We start from the raw sequence: 13,918 nt of genomic DNA on the forward strand, positions 1-13,918 counted from the left end.
TTCCAGTGGAGTTCAGCTGCAGATGAAAGCACATTTTAAGTGTTTCTTACATTTTAGCCTTTAAAGCGGCTACTCAATTGCTGCCTGTAAGCCCTCACTTCCGCACATCCTATCAAATTATAGGACTGCTGAGGTATGTCTAAGCCTATAATATTACCTTAAAGGTTATTTTATTCCCAGTTTTCATTCCAAAGCTCTCACAAGAAAGAAACTGAAATGCCCGATTTCAGCGGATAAGAAGAACCCATCCCTTTGATATTTAATTGTCCATAAAATGTGATAAAGATTAGTCGATACAAGTGACATTTGGCCCCCTCCAGCTCTTAACTCTTCTTATGCTTGGAGGCAATGATGGCAGGGTCTCCAGTCTGTTCTGGCACCTGCCATTCATGGGTTAAAATGGCCCTGTCTTTCAAAGTAGAGAAGTCATACTACTGGCGGTAGAAGCTGTAATTATGTGATTATTCACAGCCCAGTGGACCTTGGAAAATAAGGTGACATATATGGCTTTAGGGAAACGAGAGTCTATCCCCTTGTTGTGAAGTTCAGGCGTCACCACACATCTGTTCATCGGAGGTTGGTGCATGAAGTCTGATGAGCACGACACATCTGTCACGTCACGCCGTATAGGGGGGACTAATAATACGGGAGGTGCGAGTCATCATGTCAGCAAAGCGTCTTCTCACATTATCTTATATTTTCATGTACTGCAAAGTTGCCCTTAACCCCTTACGGATGACGTTATTTTTTATTTTTTCACTTTTTGTTTTTTCTCTCCACTTTCAAAAATTCATAATTCTTTTACTTTCCCGTCTCTGTATCTGTCTGAGGGCTTGTTTTTAGTGGGGTGAGTTGTATTTTCCAACATCACTCTACATTGTACCATATAATGTACTGAAAAAGTTAAAAAAATTTAAGTTAACTAAAATGAGAAAAAAAACAACACAATTTTGCCATCTTTGGAGGGGGGTCTTGTTTTTACAGTGTAAACACTGTGGCAAAAATGACATAACTTTATTCTATGGGTGACTACGATTAGGACGACCCCAAAATTATTACATTTCATTTTTTATTTATTTGCTGTACTACTTTTAAAACAAAATATCTAAAAGAAAAATGACATGGCCAGAGGTTTTGGCCATCTTCTGATTACCATAACGTTTTAATCTTTTAGTTGGTGGGGTTGTCTGCAGGCTTGTCTTTTGAAGGATGACCTGTGGTTTTCATTTGGTTTTTATTGATACCATTATTGAGTACAAACAACTTGTTAATCGCTTTTTATTTAAAATTTCCGGGAAATGGGGTGACAAAAAAAAGTGCAATTCTGGTATTTTGTGTTTTTTTTTTTCTGGCACCATTCACCATGTGGGTTAAATAATGGACTTTCATGGATGTGGTGGTAGAAATATGTTTTGAGGTCTTTAGTTACATTTTTATTCTAAATATGAGAAATGCGGAGGGGGGGGTTAAACTTTAAGGATCCTTTATTTTTTACAACAATAAAAAAAACCCCACTTTTTCACATTTTTCTTCTTTTTTTTAATCCCCAGTATCTGAGTATATGGTATTTCTACTAACACCGTGTTAAGACATGCTGCAGAAATGTCTTAATAGGCAGAAATACATGGCAGCCTTGGGAACTTCAGAAAGCAAGGCTTTTGGCTGCCATGACGCCCAGACAGCACCATTGTGGTGGGGGGGGGGGGGGGGGGGGGGAAGATTACGAGTACTGATCGCCAATCGAGGCATTTACTGGGTAATAGCTAGGCGAACACTGATCACAACTGTTGTGTCTGGGTGTCACCTGTCAAAGACAGCTAGCACTGGCTGTGTATGGAGTGAGCTCAGCGCCTGAGCCCGCTTCCTACAAACTCACGTATCTAGGACTGGCACCCTTTGGTACTAAGGGTTTAAAGTTAAGTTACATATTATAGAACTGCATGACTTTTATTGTTGTTATTGAGGTCTTTACCTTTAGGGGGGATCCTAGTTTGACAGTTGGCCCGGTATCTTAGGTCACTATATGGAATACAGAAGAAAATGTCCAGTAATAAAAATAATTAAAATGTTATTGGCATAAATACGATAGCCTTCTACAAGAATTATTGACGGCAACAAAATAATGGGTTATGAATAACACCCAACACTGCAACAAGGAGATGTACTTGGTGCCAAAAGTGTCCAGTCATGGATAGGAAAACACTGAAGATGCAGCCAATGCAACTCATAATAGTCAGGTTAAAGATACACACCAAGTATCCCATAATAATAGCCAACTAATTAAGGAAACGCATAGAAATAATCTCCCAACTAATGGAAGCCTGATGATGCCAAAATTCATATTAAAGCAACCCTCTGATTTTGGGACAGAAGTCCCTCCCAAGACCGGAGAGGTCTAGCGGTACGTTACCTGAGGTTGTTCTTTGCTGGTTTGCGGTACCCGTTGTTCAAGATGGCTACTTCAACCAGCAGTGTGCATTGGTAGTGTCCGGCTACTATTCCTGCTCTCTTATTCATGCAAAATAGAAAGAATCGGGTGGAGCAATAGTTGGTAGCAAAAGAAAAAAAATGTACCAAAATCGAGACAAGGGCCATGATTGTTAGAAGTGTGCCAGAGAATGTGGAGGTGCTGGTGACCAGAGAACGCTCCATTAACTATTTGAATAATTAAAAAACAACTGGCTGCCAATTTCTCCTTTAATTTAGCAGACAACCATTCTTATGCTTTTTCGCTGCTATATTAATTAAAGGAGAAATTTTCATCTAGTTTTTCAATTATTCAAATAATTTTTGGAGCTCTGCGCCGAGCCACTAGGTTTCATTTTACACTCCTGCTCTTTTATTGGACCCTGCTGCTCATGTGATCAGTGCTGACCAATCAGAGAGCAGTGCACAGTGTACATTAGCTAGATAGAATATTGCAGCTGTATTCTTGGACTGTCGATAACAAGACTAAGAATCAGTGGATTGGAAGAAGGGGAGAAAGAAAGAACAACTGCAAGTAATATACCTTCTGCCCCCTCCGATTTTGGGACACTTTGAGGTCCAACCCACATCGATGACTAGACACTTCTGGCTTCAAGTATGTCTCCTTGCTGCAACGTGAGGCTATGTGAGATGTAGCCCTAGGTTTCTCTCAATAATTTTTGCATATTGCTATTGTATTCTTTATTAACAGAATTAGAACATTTTATTATTATTATTGTATATATTCTCCTCCATTTTCTTTGGTACTTACTGTTTTTTTTGGAAGAATCCCATATTATACTTTTTTGCGACCTTTTGTAGATTTATATAGACGGAGTACAAGCTGCTGTATTCTGTTGCCGGGTCTGCGGTACAGGCATGAACGATTTGCCATATTTAGGCATTTTAATGTAGACCTTGATTCTAAAATGTTTTTGGTTTTGCTTTCTGCAAATAAAGTCAATTACTACTACTTCTTTCTTTATTGTTCGAATGACTTTTTGTCATTAAGGAATTCTGTACTTGTCTGGTGGTGGACCTCAACACTAGCATATTCTTGCCGTAACTATATTGGGAATTCAGGCACTTTTGGAGAGAATTAATTTTTTTTTTAATTGAAAAATTATTAAGGGTTTTTTTAATTTACTTTAAGACTAGCGACACAGATTACACCACAAAAATGATGGGTCTGTGTGAATACACAGACAGCACACGGACCAAAAATATGGCCTCAAGAAAAAAAGGTCCAGCACTCCTCTTAGGTCTATGTCTGTGTTTTATACATTATATATATATGCATAAATTAAAGAATTAGTATTTTATATTATAACACCTTTAGAGGGTCAGTGAATGATGGTACTGATGGAAGTAGACAAAGTGTTGCCAGCCCAGAAAAACACCCCACACTCAAGAAATGGACGTAAGGGCTAGTGAGAATACTGATTCCAAAAACACCAGAGCATAGTGCAACTTTCCTTTTGAGTTAAATGAGATGATCCCGATTCCTCATTTATTGAAAGCCAGCAGGTATAACACGTTTCAAAGCAAACGCCTCTTGTTGCATGGTTGTTTTACATTTATGACTTGACTGTGTAGCCCTAGCCTTAGGCGGGTGACACACGAGTGTATTCCAGACACATTTATGCCAACTTAATACGGGCAAGTGTCCCAGCCTGACCATGGTTATCCTAACTAGAACTCTGAGCATCACAGGAGTTTGCAAAGCTTTACATCCAACATTGCTAGATTTTATTTTATTTTTTGTGTGCTGGTTAGCAACCTTTTTGCGCGAGGGTGGAACCTTAATGTTGTGCTGATACAGGAGGCCTACAGTAATAATCGGGAGTGTTCTGGTCTTTTCCACTTCTAGACGTAAGGTGTCCATACTGATTAGACTAATTTGATAAAAATAAACAATCCTACATAGGGTGAATTATAAGCATGGATAATAATTTTACATATAGTCATCGTCTGTAAAGAAAGCTGCCGCTTTTGAAATTTTCATCTGATCATCAAATGAAAAATGGTTTGTTCTCACGAAAGATGTCTTTTGAAAAAAAAATTCAAATCAACCACAAAGCAGATGTCTTTTTATCACATAAAATGTGACTTTTAATAATGTAGTTAAAAGAGAAAAGAAACCCTATCATGTTCCTTATTATGCTACTACCTAAGTAGAGCAACTTCCCCAACAAGAGCAACCCCCCTCCCTATCCTTTCCCTGCAATGCCCTACTATATAATGAATGGGGGAAACTCATTGGAACCTAGTTATGTGAAACATAGCTGTGCTTGGTGATCATCTTCCAGGTCTAGGTCATTATTTGAGGGGGGGGGGGGGGGGGTAATGACCTTCTGCCATACAAAACTCTATTGTTGCTTGTATTTATGATCAGTTTGAACCTTTTACCTTTTTTAGGTTATCTTTTCTACACCTATGCCATCTGGGAGTTGAGAGTTGACTGCCTGGTTGCTGAACCTGTTTAGTTTATTTTTTGTAACGTGTTCTAAGAATGTGTCTCCTTTCTATTTCAACGATTACTTGTCCTACTGCTCTGTATCGTAGCATAAGGCATTACAGGGAGAGTTTGGAGAATGGGGTTACTCTTGTCTGGGTGGTTACCTCATATATTACGAACATGCTAGGGTTTTGTTTCTCTTTTTTAAATACATTATTAAAAGTTATGTTTCAACTAAGAAAAAGGCACCAGCTTTGTGACTGATTAGAGTAATTCTTCATAGACCACCTGGGTTTATTTAGTGGATGCAAACTCCATTTACTAGTGCGTTCAGATATTTTATCTTTGAAAGAACTTTCTCAGATAGATTGGTCATCTGCCGCCCACTATAACCGAACTGTGTATGGCTGTATCTGTGAAATCGGCATTGTTCAACCACCAACCTGTTCCCGTCTCATGTGTATGGTCACCTTTTATATATATATACTGTTCTTGGGGTGGTGGGTTTATTTATTTTAATATATTTCTTGGTATCTCCCATTATTCCACTTTATCATAATCTAAAACCCTTCCAAGCTGTTGAGTTCCACATCTTCTCCTGAAGTTAATAACGCGTTCAGTACAGATGTAGAAATTATATTCGCAGCACATTTGAAGTCACTCGTGACGTTCTACTACTAGAGGGGTTGAGAAATTTACTCAACGTCTGCAGTTTTGTATTTTGCAGCCATTGGTTCTGAACAAGGATGCCAGATGTTACTACATATGTTTAAGCCCAGCATTGCTGGTCGCTGTATTTTGTATTGGCCCTAATGGTTAATGTTTACACTTGTCCTATATATGTATTACCTAGTGGGTTGTCTGAATATCAGTGTGCAGGATGATGTTGCTTCTTTTGTCTTTACAATAATTGAAAGCTTGTCACTTTTTCTTGGGTATTTAGAACAAAGCCCTAATTATCAGTATAGGTTCTCGAAGCAATGGAGCCACGGGCTGAATTGGTATTATCCTAAACCTTTTATTGCGGGTGGATCCTAAGCCCATTTCACAGCTATTGCCGGCTGTCTGCTAGATACACTAATTTCACACTTCTTTCCAAAGTAAATACCCCCAAAAAGAAGTGTTTCTGGAGCCAGCTCTTTCCTGGTGTCAGGCTCCATAGTAGCACGTCCTTTCTTTTTACTCCAATTATTTCTACTTGTCCTCCTGATGTGCGATTCTTGTATCAGCGCAGCACATCGAGGGGCTTCATACTGGGCTGTTTTATTACCATGAGATGCTAACTAATTACCGGTGGGTCCTGTGGAGCGCTCTGATGTTTAGTGTAAAGAAAGCCGCCAGGGCTAAAGTCAGTGACAGGAGCTGCCGTCCCAACTGCCCCATCAATTAGCCTTTGCGGAGCACAAGTATTATGTGAGTGGAAAAGAAGAAAAGTTTCGATTAGGCCTCCGCCACACTATGGTATGGCCCTATTATAAGCCTGTGCGCTATGCACATTGACCTTTTTTCGTGCGTGAGAAAAACTCATTGCATATCCAATTCTTGTCTATATAACGGAGTAGAAACAGGACATGCTGATATATGTATACGGGCTCTGTCCGTGTAAATCAGATGGCACACGGAGAGGTGTCCTTGTGCTGTCTGATGCAAATTGCGCCTGGGTTTCTCGGGTTCAACTCGCACGCACAGTAAGTGTGCGCCCGGCCTTAGACACCACTGGAACTGCTATCCAAGTGAAGGTGTATTTACACAGGCGAGTGTGACATACATCCAAGAACATTGGACCCATACTGCACTCCTAATCCTGCGATTTTCAGCCTTCTGTGATGCGTGATTCGCCTAGCTGTGCATGAAAAAATAGTACGTTGTTCCAATAGCTGAAATGGGAAAAACCACGTAGAGCAAGATCGAAAAATCACAGCATATCTTAGATGTGAAAAAAATCTCTCATGCAGAGTAACCCACTGAGAATTCTGGGTTCTTTTCACCTCTGTGTTTTGCAGTCGCACGAATATTTCCCTGTGTCAATGCAGCCTAAAACCAAGCAGTTGGACAGAGGGAAATATATAGTCTCAGATCCATATCTGTATTACTAAGGGTGCCAGACCCTATAAATATGTAATGCCTGTCAAACATTTATCATTATTTGTTTTGAGGGAAACTCCTTTAAAATAGATCTGTTTCTGGGACAGCTGAATGACCTCCAATGTGGCCAACAGAGAGTTTGCCAACCAGCTTTACCAGAGTACTGATTGCCGTAACTGTCTGGTTGTGTAGTGATGTTACTTTCCTATGTACTGCTGCATAACAAGGCTGATTTGTTATTGAAGTGCCTGAGTTAAAGGGGTTTACCCATTACCTAATTTTGCTTCACAGCAGCTCTGTACTTCCTGGCTGCTGCTGAACAAGACATGCGACTTCTACGGCCAGTGATTGGCTGCAGCACTGACCTTCTACGGCCAGTGATTGGCTACAGCAGTGACCTTCTATGGCCAGTGATTGGCTGCAGCAGTCACATGTCCTGGTCATCAGCAACCAGGAAGTACAGAGTGGATGTGAAGCAATTTTAGTTAGCGGGAAAACCCCTCTAAAGTGGTACTCTGGAACTTTTACTATTGATGACATGTCCTTGGAATAGACTACCTATAGTTGATCATCTTGGGGTCTGCCACTCAGGATTCTGGTTGATCAGCTGATCCTGGGGCCTGCTGTTAGTGCATTTAGCCCTGGAAGCAAATAGCACTGCCAACACTGCAGCAGCCCAAGTTTGGTACTGCACGCACAGCTCTTATTGGATTCAGTGGAAGCTGTTCCTGCAGTACCAAACTGGACTGCTGCAGTATAGACAGCGCTGTCCCCAATGACAGCGGACTCAGGAATCAGCTGATTGGTAGGGATCCCGAGGGATGGACCCCCACAATCAACTAAACATGTCATTAATACAGTAAAAGTCCCTGAGAAGCCCTTTAAGTGACTACTGCTATAGTTGCATTAACAGCAGCTATATTAAGCGTCTTTCCCAGAAACGGACACTAAGACACTAATCAAATCAAATATTTAAGGACTTCTATTTACTAGTGTTTATTTTTATTTTGTGGTACATTGCTCTTGCAATGACGTTATATTTTACTGCCATGTAGAATTATATAGACTCATTGTCAAATAAAATCTTGCACCTAGAAGGAGTTGTCGGAATAGAATGAAACTTTCTCTGTGCGATTGTAACGTTGATATAAGTAAGTGATTACAATATCAGAGTAAAAGGAGAATTTATTAAGGAAAACTGACCTCTTGGAGGGATGCTCTAGTACCCTGTTGTACTGCCTCTAGCTTGGATGTAAGATGTGATACGGGTGGGTATGGAGGCTCTATTACCCTGTTGGGCCATCTCTAGCTTCGATGTAAGATGTGATATGGGTAGATATGGAGGCTCTAGTACCCCAGTGTACCTCCTTTAGCTTGGATGTAAGATGTGATATGGGTAGATATGGAGGCTCTAGTACCCCAGTGTACCTCCTTTAGCTTGGATGTAAGATGTGATATGGGCGGATATGGAGGCTCTAGTACACTGTTGGGCCGTCTCTAGCTTGGATGTAAGATGTGATATGGGTGGGCATGGAGACATAGAGGTGCCACATGGTATACTGTGGCATATCAATCCATATTTTTTGCAACTGAGCCTCTAGATCGTGCAAATTCATAGGCTGTCAAAGGTGGCATCCCAGAGGGTCCCATACATATTCTATTGGGGATAATTCTGGCGACCGGGCAAGCCACGAAAATGTGACCATGTTGCGGAGACATTCCCATGACATCCTTGCTGTGTGTGGCCAAGCATCATTCTACTGGAAAATGCCTCTTGGAAGCCGCCATGAGAGGAACACGTGGCTGCAGGATGTTCTGAACATATTGTGTAGCTGTCATTGTCCCTTGTACCACTATTAGAGGTAACTGATTGTTGTTTGCAATGGCCCCCCAGACCATTATACCAGTAGTGGGGGCTGTGTGCTGCCCCTAGGTCTCTAGACACAAATATGGCCATCATCTGTTCCCAAAATAAACCTGGATTTGTTACTGAAGACAACCTGGTTACACTCCAGAGTTGTCCAGTTTCTTCCATGACCCCACTGCAAATGTGGATGTCAAAGGCAGTACATGTAATGGGCGCTATGAGACCAAATAACCTTAAGTCAAGTGCCTGGAAATGGTTCAAAGAGACACAGGGGTTTAACAGTGGTGTCACCTGTCTCTGGTTGGCGGACAACAAAACAGTTGGAGGTGCTCGTGCTTGTCAGACAATCCTCTCTGCTGGTGGTCTTTTGAGGGCGTCCTCAGCCCAGTTGCCTTGTGTGCATTCCCTCACACATCCACTTGTCCCAGCACCTCCTAACAGTCTGGTCAGAACGGCCCAGGTTGTGGCAATTCGTTGATACGACCATCCAGTTTCTCACATTCCAATAATCGTCCCTCTCAGACTCTGTTAACTGGGCGAAATCTCTTCTCTCCATCATAGAGGCATCTAGTGGTCAACAAGCTCTACGGCGGAAGAAGAGGTCACTACACCCATGGATCCTCTGAGAGCCTTTTTATAAGACAAGGGTAGAACCACTTTTAGGGCCTCAGATGGCAAGGCTGTTCATATAATTGCACCACAGCTCTAATCAAGTGCATATCTGCATGTTGCGTTTTGCAGCAAAACGACAACTCCTTCTAGAGCAGTGTTTCCCAAAGTGCTCTATATGGACCCCCAGGGGTTGATTTTTGACTTGCTGAGGGTCCATGTCAGCAGACCCTATTTAGGCAGGTCATGCTCCAAATTTAAGCGTTCTGTAAGTGACATAATACACCTCACACAGATGGTGTACAAAATACTTATAATAGACATCGAAATTACTTACCTCTGATATTTCATAAAATTGTTTATGTAGAGTTCACACAAAACTTCTTGGGCTCTGGCTGTAGACACAACAGCCCTGCGCCGTAGCTGATTTACCAGTCAAGCTTCTACTGCGCATCGTTTTCACGTGATCCGCCGGAGCCCAGGACGTTTTGCGTGAACTATACCTATCTGCGTTGTGATGTGCTGTGTTCATGTGTATGTTTTTACAAGTTTTCATACCGGCAGCAACGTATCGCACGTACCTGTTGCTTATCCTGCATTATGGACTATTGCAAGAAAGTTTTTGTTATCTTTTCCATCTTCATTCCTCATGGAAAGGGGGTTTAGTGCGGTCACCAATCTTCTTACAAAAAAAAAAAAAATGATTGCAAGTCACTGGACGCGGAGATGTGAGGCTATACCTCACTAATGGGAAGCCAAATATTGACCAATTGCTATCAGAGCATCCGGCTCATCTCTCCCAATAACAGCATTATTTGTGGAGTCATTTAATGGAAGAGTTTTACTGGGTTCTGATTTGTTTCATCCCAAATCCAGATATTTACTTGCATTTTGTGTCTTTTCAGTAAAGATCTGAATAAAAACTGTACGTTTTTTTGTTTTTTTTTAACACAATTGTCTGCTCTACAAGAAAAAAAAACCCTATCTTGGTAAGCAGCCTTGTGTCGGCTGGGAAAAAACCCATTTGATAAGTGAAGGAAAATTCAATACTAGGCCGGCTGCACACAGCAGGATTTGCATTGCGAAATCTGGCCTACGAATTCTGCGGCAAATACCACCCATAGCATGCTATTGAAAAAAAGCTTTTTCCTGCAAACAAGTGGAAATCAACTATGATTTTCCGCTCGTGGAGGGAAAAAAAAAAGAGCACAGCATGTTGTATTTTTAGGCGGATTCTGCGTGGACGGTTTCCATTACAGTCAATCGAAGCCGTCCAACCCATGGCCCTTCCCGCAATTAACATTGCCGAAAGGACGTGGATGGTTCGATGACAAACCGTGCAACTATCTGCAGAAGAGAAAAGAAGAGTGACAGGTACACGCGGATGCCAACTGGGCATAGGGTTGAATTCCGCTGAGGGCTCCTGCATGCGGAATCTGACCTGGTCGTGTGCGGCAGGGAGTCTGCAAAAAAAAAGAAAAGGCTAGTGGTTTATGGTGCAAAAAAAGTTTGGGAACCTCTGTTGGGGCTAGAGGCTTGATTTGTTTTGTTTTTTACAGAGTGTATGTCATATGTACCGGCAATGCTTTTAAGATGTAGTAATTTGTAGTTTCTTCTTTTTACAGATCCAGCTTTTTTCCCTGGTCGTTGTGCGGAAATACTGGCCAATGGCAAAACCATAGGAAGACTGGGAGTCCTGCACCCCGATGTCATCACTAAATTTGACTTGACTCTGCCTTGCTCAGCCCTAGAAATCAATGTAGAGCCATTTTTGTGATATAATGTGTTGTGGAAATTGCTTTTTGGTCAGAGAAAGGAGGCGAGGGAGATATACAAAAATTAGTAAGAAAAACAACAACAAAAAAAAACAACTTTGGCCATCATTCTCATCTTGGTCATCACATTCATGATCTAGGTTATGTCAGGGTGAACTTAGTCTTAGGGCAGAATAATTAAGACTGTGACAGGTTCAGACATACGTGCTCTCCAGGTTAGTTCTTAGACTACGAGCGGTGGCCTGTGTAACAAGTGACATCATACCTGCGTTATATCAACAGAATATTGGGAATACGACTGCATCTGCGTGCACGGGGAGCCCTGGAAGAGGTGCTGAAGAGGAGGAGATCTGTATTCTGTAGACCTCTCATAGTACGGTCTACTCTTTGAAATGGACTGTAACCTATAAGGGCTAGCCAACTCACATGGCCTTTGGCAATGGTTTGCATATTTATGGCAACACATTCTAGCATCGGCTAAGCAACCCTGACCTAGAGGAGTTTTCTATTTATTCCTGCTTCACAATAAAGTACATTTATTACATTGCGGTGTAGTGTTATAATTGTCACCCTAAAAACACGTGGCTACAAGATGAGAATTTTAAGGGCTTATTCCCAACAGTGTAGTACACGGTGAATGGAGTAAGCGAAAGTACATTGATTTTCATTAATCCATTCACATTAGCGTATATACATTGCATGAAAATGTGTGAAAAAGAACGCAGCATGTCCTATTTTTATTTTAAATTAATAAACGGAATGACGGGATTGGAAGACCCAGAGAGGCTTACAAAATTGGGATTATCCACCCTGGAAAAAAAGACAGCTAAGGGGCGATCAAATAACTATGTATAAATACATGACGGGACAATACAAGGATCTCTCCCGTGATCTGTTGATACCCAGTCCTGCGACGGTAACAAGAGGGCATCCTCTACGTCTAGAGGAAAGAAGGTTTTATCACCAATGCAGAAGGGGGTTCTTCACTGTAAGAGCAGTGAGACTGTGGAACTCTCTCCCAGAGGACGTGGTGATTGCAAAATCCATTGAGGAGTTTAAGAGGGACTAGATGTCTTTCTAGAGTGCTATGATATTACAGGACATAGACATTAGGTGACCAGCAGGTTGCTGATCCGGGTCTTACATTGAGGTAGAAACTATCAAAGGTTGATCCATGGATTATCCTGACTGCCATTATGGAGTCGGGAAGGAATTTTCTCCCCGGAATGGGCTAATTAGCTTCTGCCTCTTGGTTTTTTTTTTGCCTTCCTCTGGGTCAACTAGGGGTTGAAACAAGCTGAACTGGATTGAACAGTGTTGTCATTCAGCCTAACATACTATTTTACTACGGTATTCACCGCGTATTATGCACATACAGCCCTATTGCTTTCTGTGGATTGCGTAATAAACACTGGCCATACACAATACATTGCGTATGGGCGGCGCTGCAGACGCAATTCCGCTATGAAACAAAGCACAATTTTTTTTAAACAAAAGTTCACACTGCGCATGACAGCATGCGTGAGATAAGCTGCGATAACTGGCTGATCCACGCAGAGTTTTACGCATACGGTCATGGGAATGAGCCTTTATACGGAGGCATGCAACCTAGCAATATCCGCTTACATGTGACTACCACTATAAAATGTATCCCATCAAAATTAACCCTTTCATGACAAAGGGTCATTGATGCTCCTGTGTCCAGGTCGCTTTCTGCAATTTCCTCTTTCAAATACTCATAGCTTTATTTTCGGGTGAAATATTTACATGAGGGCTTGTTTTTTGCTGGACGAGTTGTATTTTTTAGTGGTACCAAATAATGCACTGGAAAACATTGAAAAATTTCTAAATGGGGGGGGGGAGGGAAACCACACACACAGTTACACCATTTGGGGGGTGTTTGTACAGTGCTGTAAAAATGATATTTATCTTTATTGTGTGGGTGAGTACGATTACTGCAATACCAAACATTTTTTATTTAGTAATGCTTAATGCATTTAAAAACAAAATTGCTTTCTGTCACCATATTTTGACCCTTATGACTTTACTTTTTCGTCAAGGGCTCCTTTTTGTGGGCGACCTGCAGTTTTTTTGTTACCATATTGGGGTACGTACAACTTTTGATCGCTTTTTCGTTAATTTCTTTCTTGAAGATTGGGTGACCTACAAATCGCATTTCTGGCATTGTGGATATTTGGTTCTAAAGCTATTCATCATGCAGGGCTAATATATTTTAATGAATTTAAACCTTTTAGAGCTCGGTCAGACGAGCGTGGTTTACATGTGCTACAGCAGCGTGTAAACCATGCTGCTATGGGACCCAATAGATTGCTATGGAAGCGCTCAAACGGACCCTTTTTAGAAGCACAGCATCTGGCGCTTCTAAAAAAAAAAAAGAATGGACAGGGAGTGCCGACTCGCCTGTCAGCTCCGTGGTGCAAGATGCTTTCCATAGGCTCCTATGGAAGCCGTGGAAGCAGGCTGCCCGCATCACAGATGTGTGACTGGGCTGTTCCACGAAGCTAGGAGCAGCCCAGTCACGTGATCTTTTTCAGGATGACAGCAGCGTGGTTTAGACCACGCTCGTCTGACCGAGCCCTTATAGATGCAGCAATACCAATTTTTTAATTACAAAAAATATTAAGTCTGTATTTTACT

The 13,918-nt window shown here is 41.5% G+C and overlaps 1 protein-coding gene across 1 annotated transcript in view; it reads left to right on the top strand.

Moving 5' to 3' along the window:
* The window catches only part of FARSB (phenylalanyl-tRNA synthetase subunit beta), a 63,219-nt gene extending 51,415 nt beyond the window's left edge, over positions 1 to 11,804 (top strand). Inside the window, exon 17 of the mRNA XM_066598872.1 lies at positions 11,111 to 11,804. Within this exon, the coding sequence (XP_066454969.1) occupies positions 11,111 to 11,262 (152 nt within the window). The 3' untranslated portion in view covers positions 11,263 to 11,804. The remainder of the gene's footprint in view (positions 1 to 11,110) is intronic.
* Positions 11,805 to 13,918: the final 2,114 nt, after the last annotated feature.

The sequence above is a fragment of the Eleutherodactylus coqui genome, chromosome 1 (assembly GCF_035609145.1).
Source record: "Eleutherodactylus coqui strain aEleCoq1 chromosome 1, aEleCoq1.hap1, whole genome shotgun sequence".
NCBI lineage: Eukaryota > Metazoa > Chordata > Amphibia > Anura > Eleutherodactylidae > Eleutherodactylus > Eleutherodactylus coqui.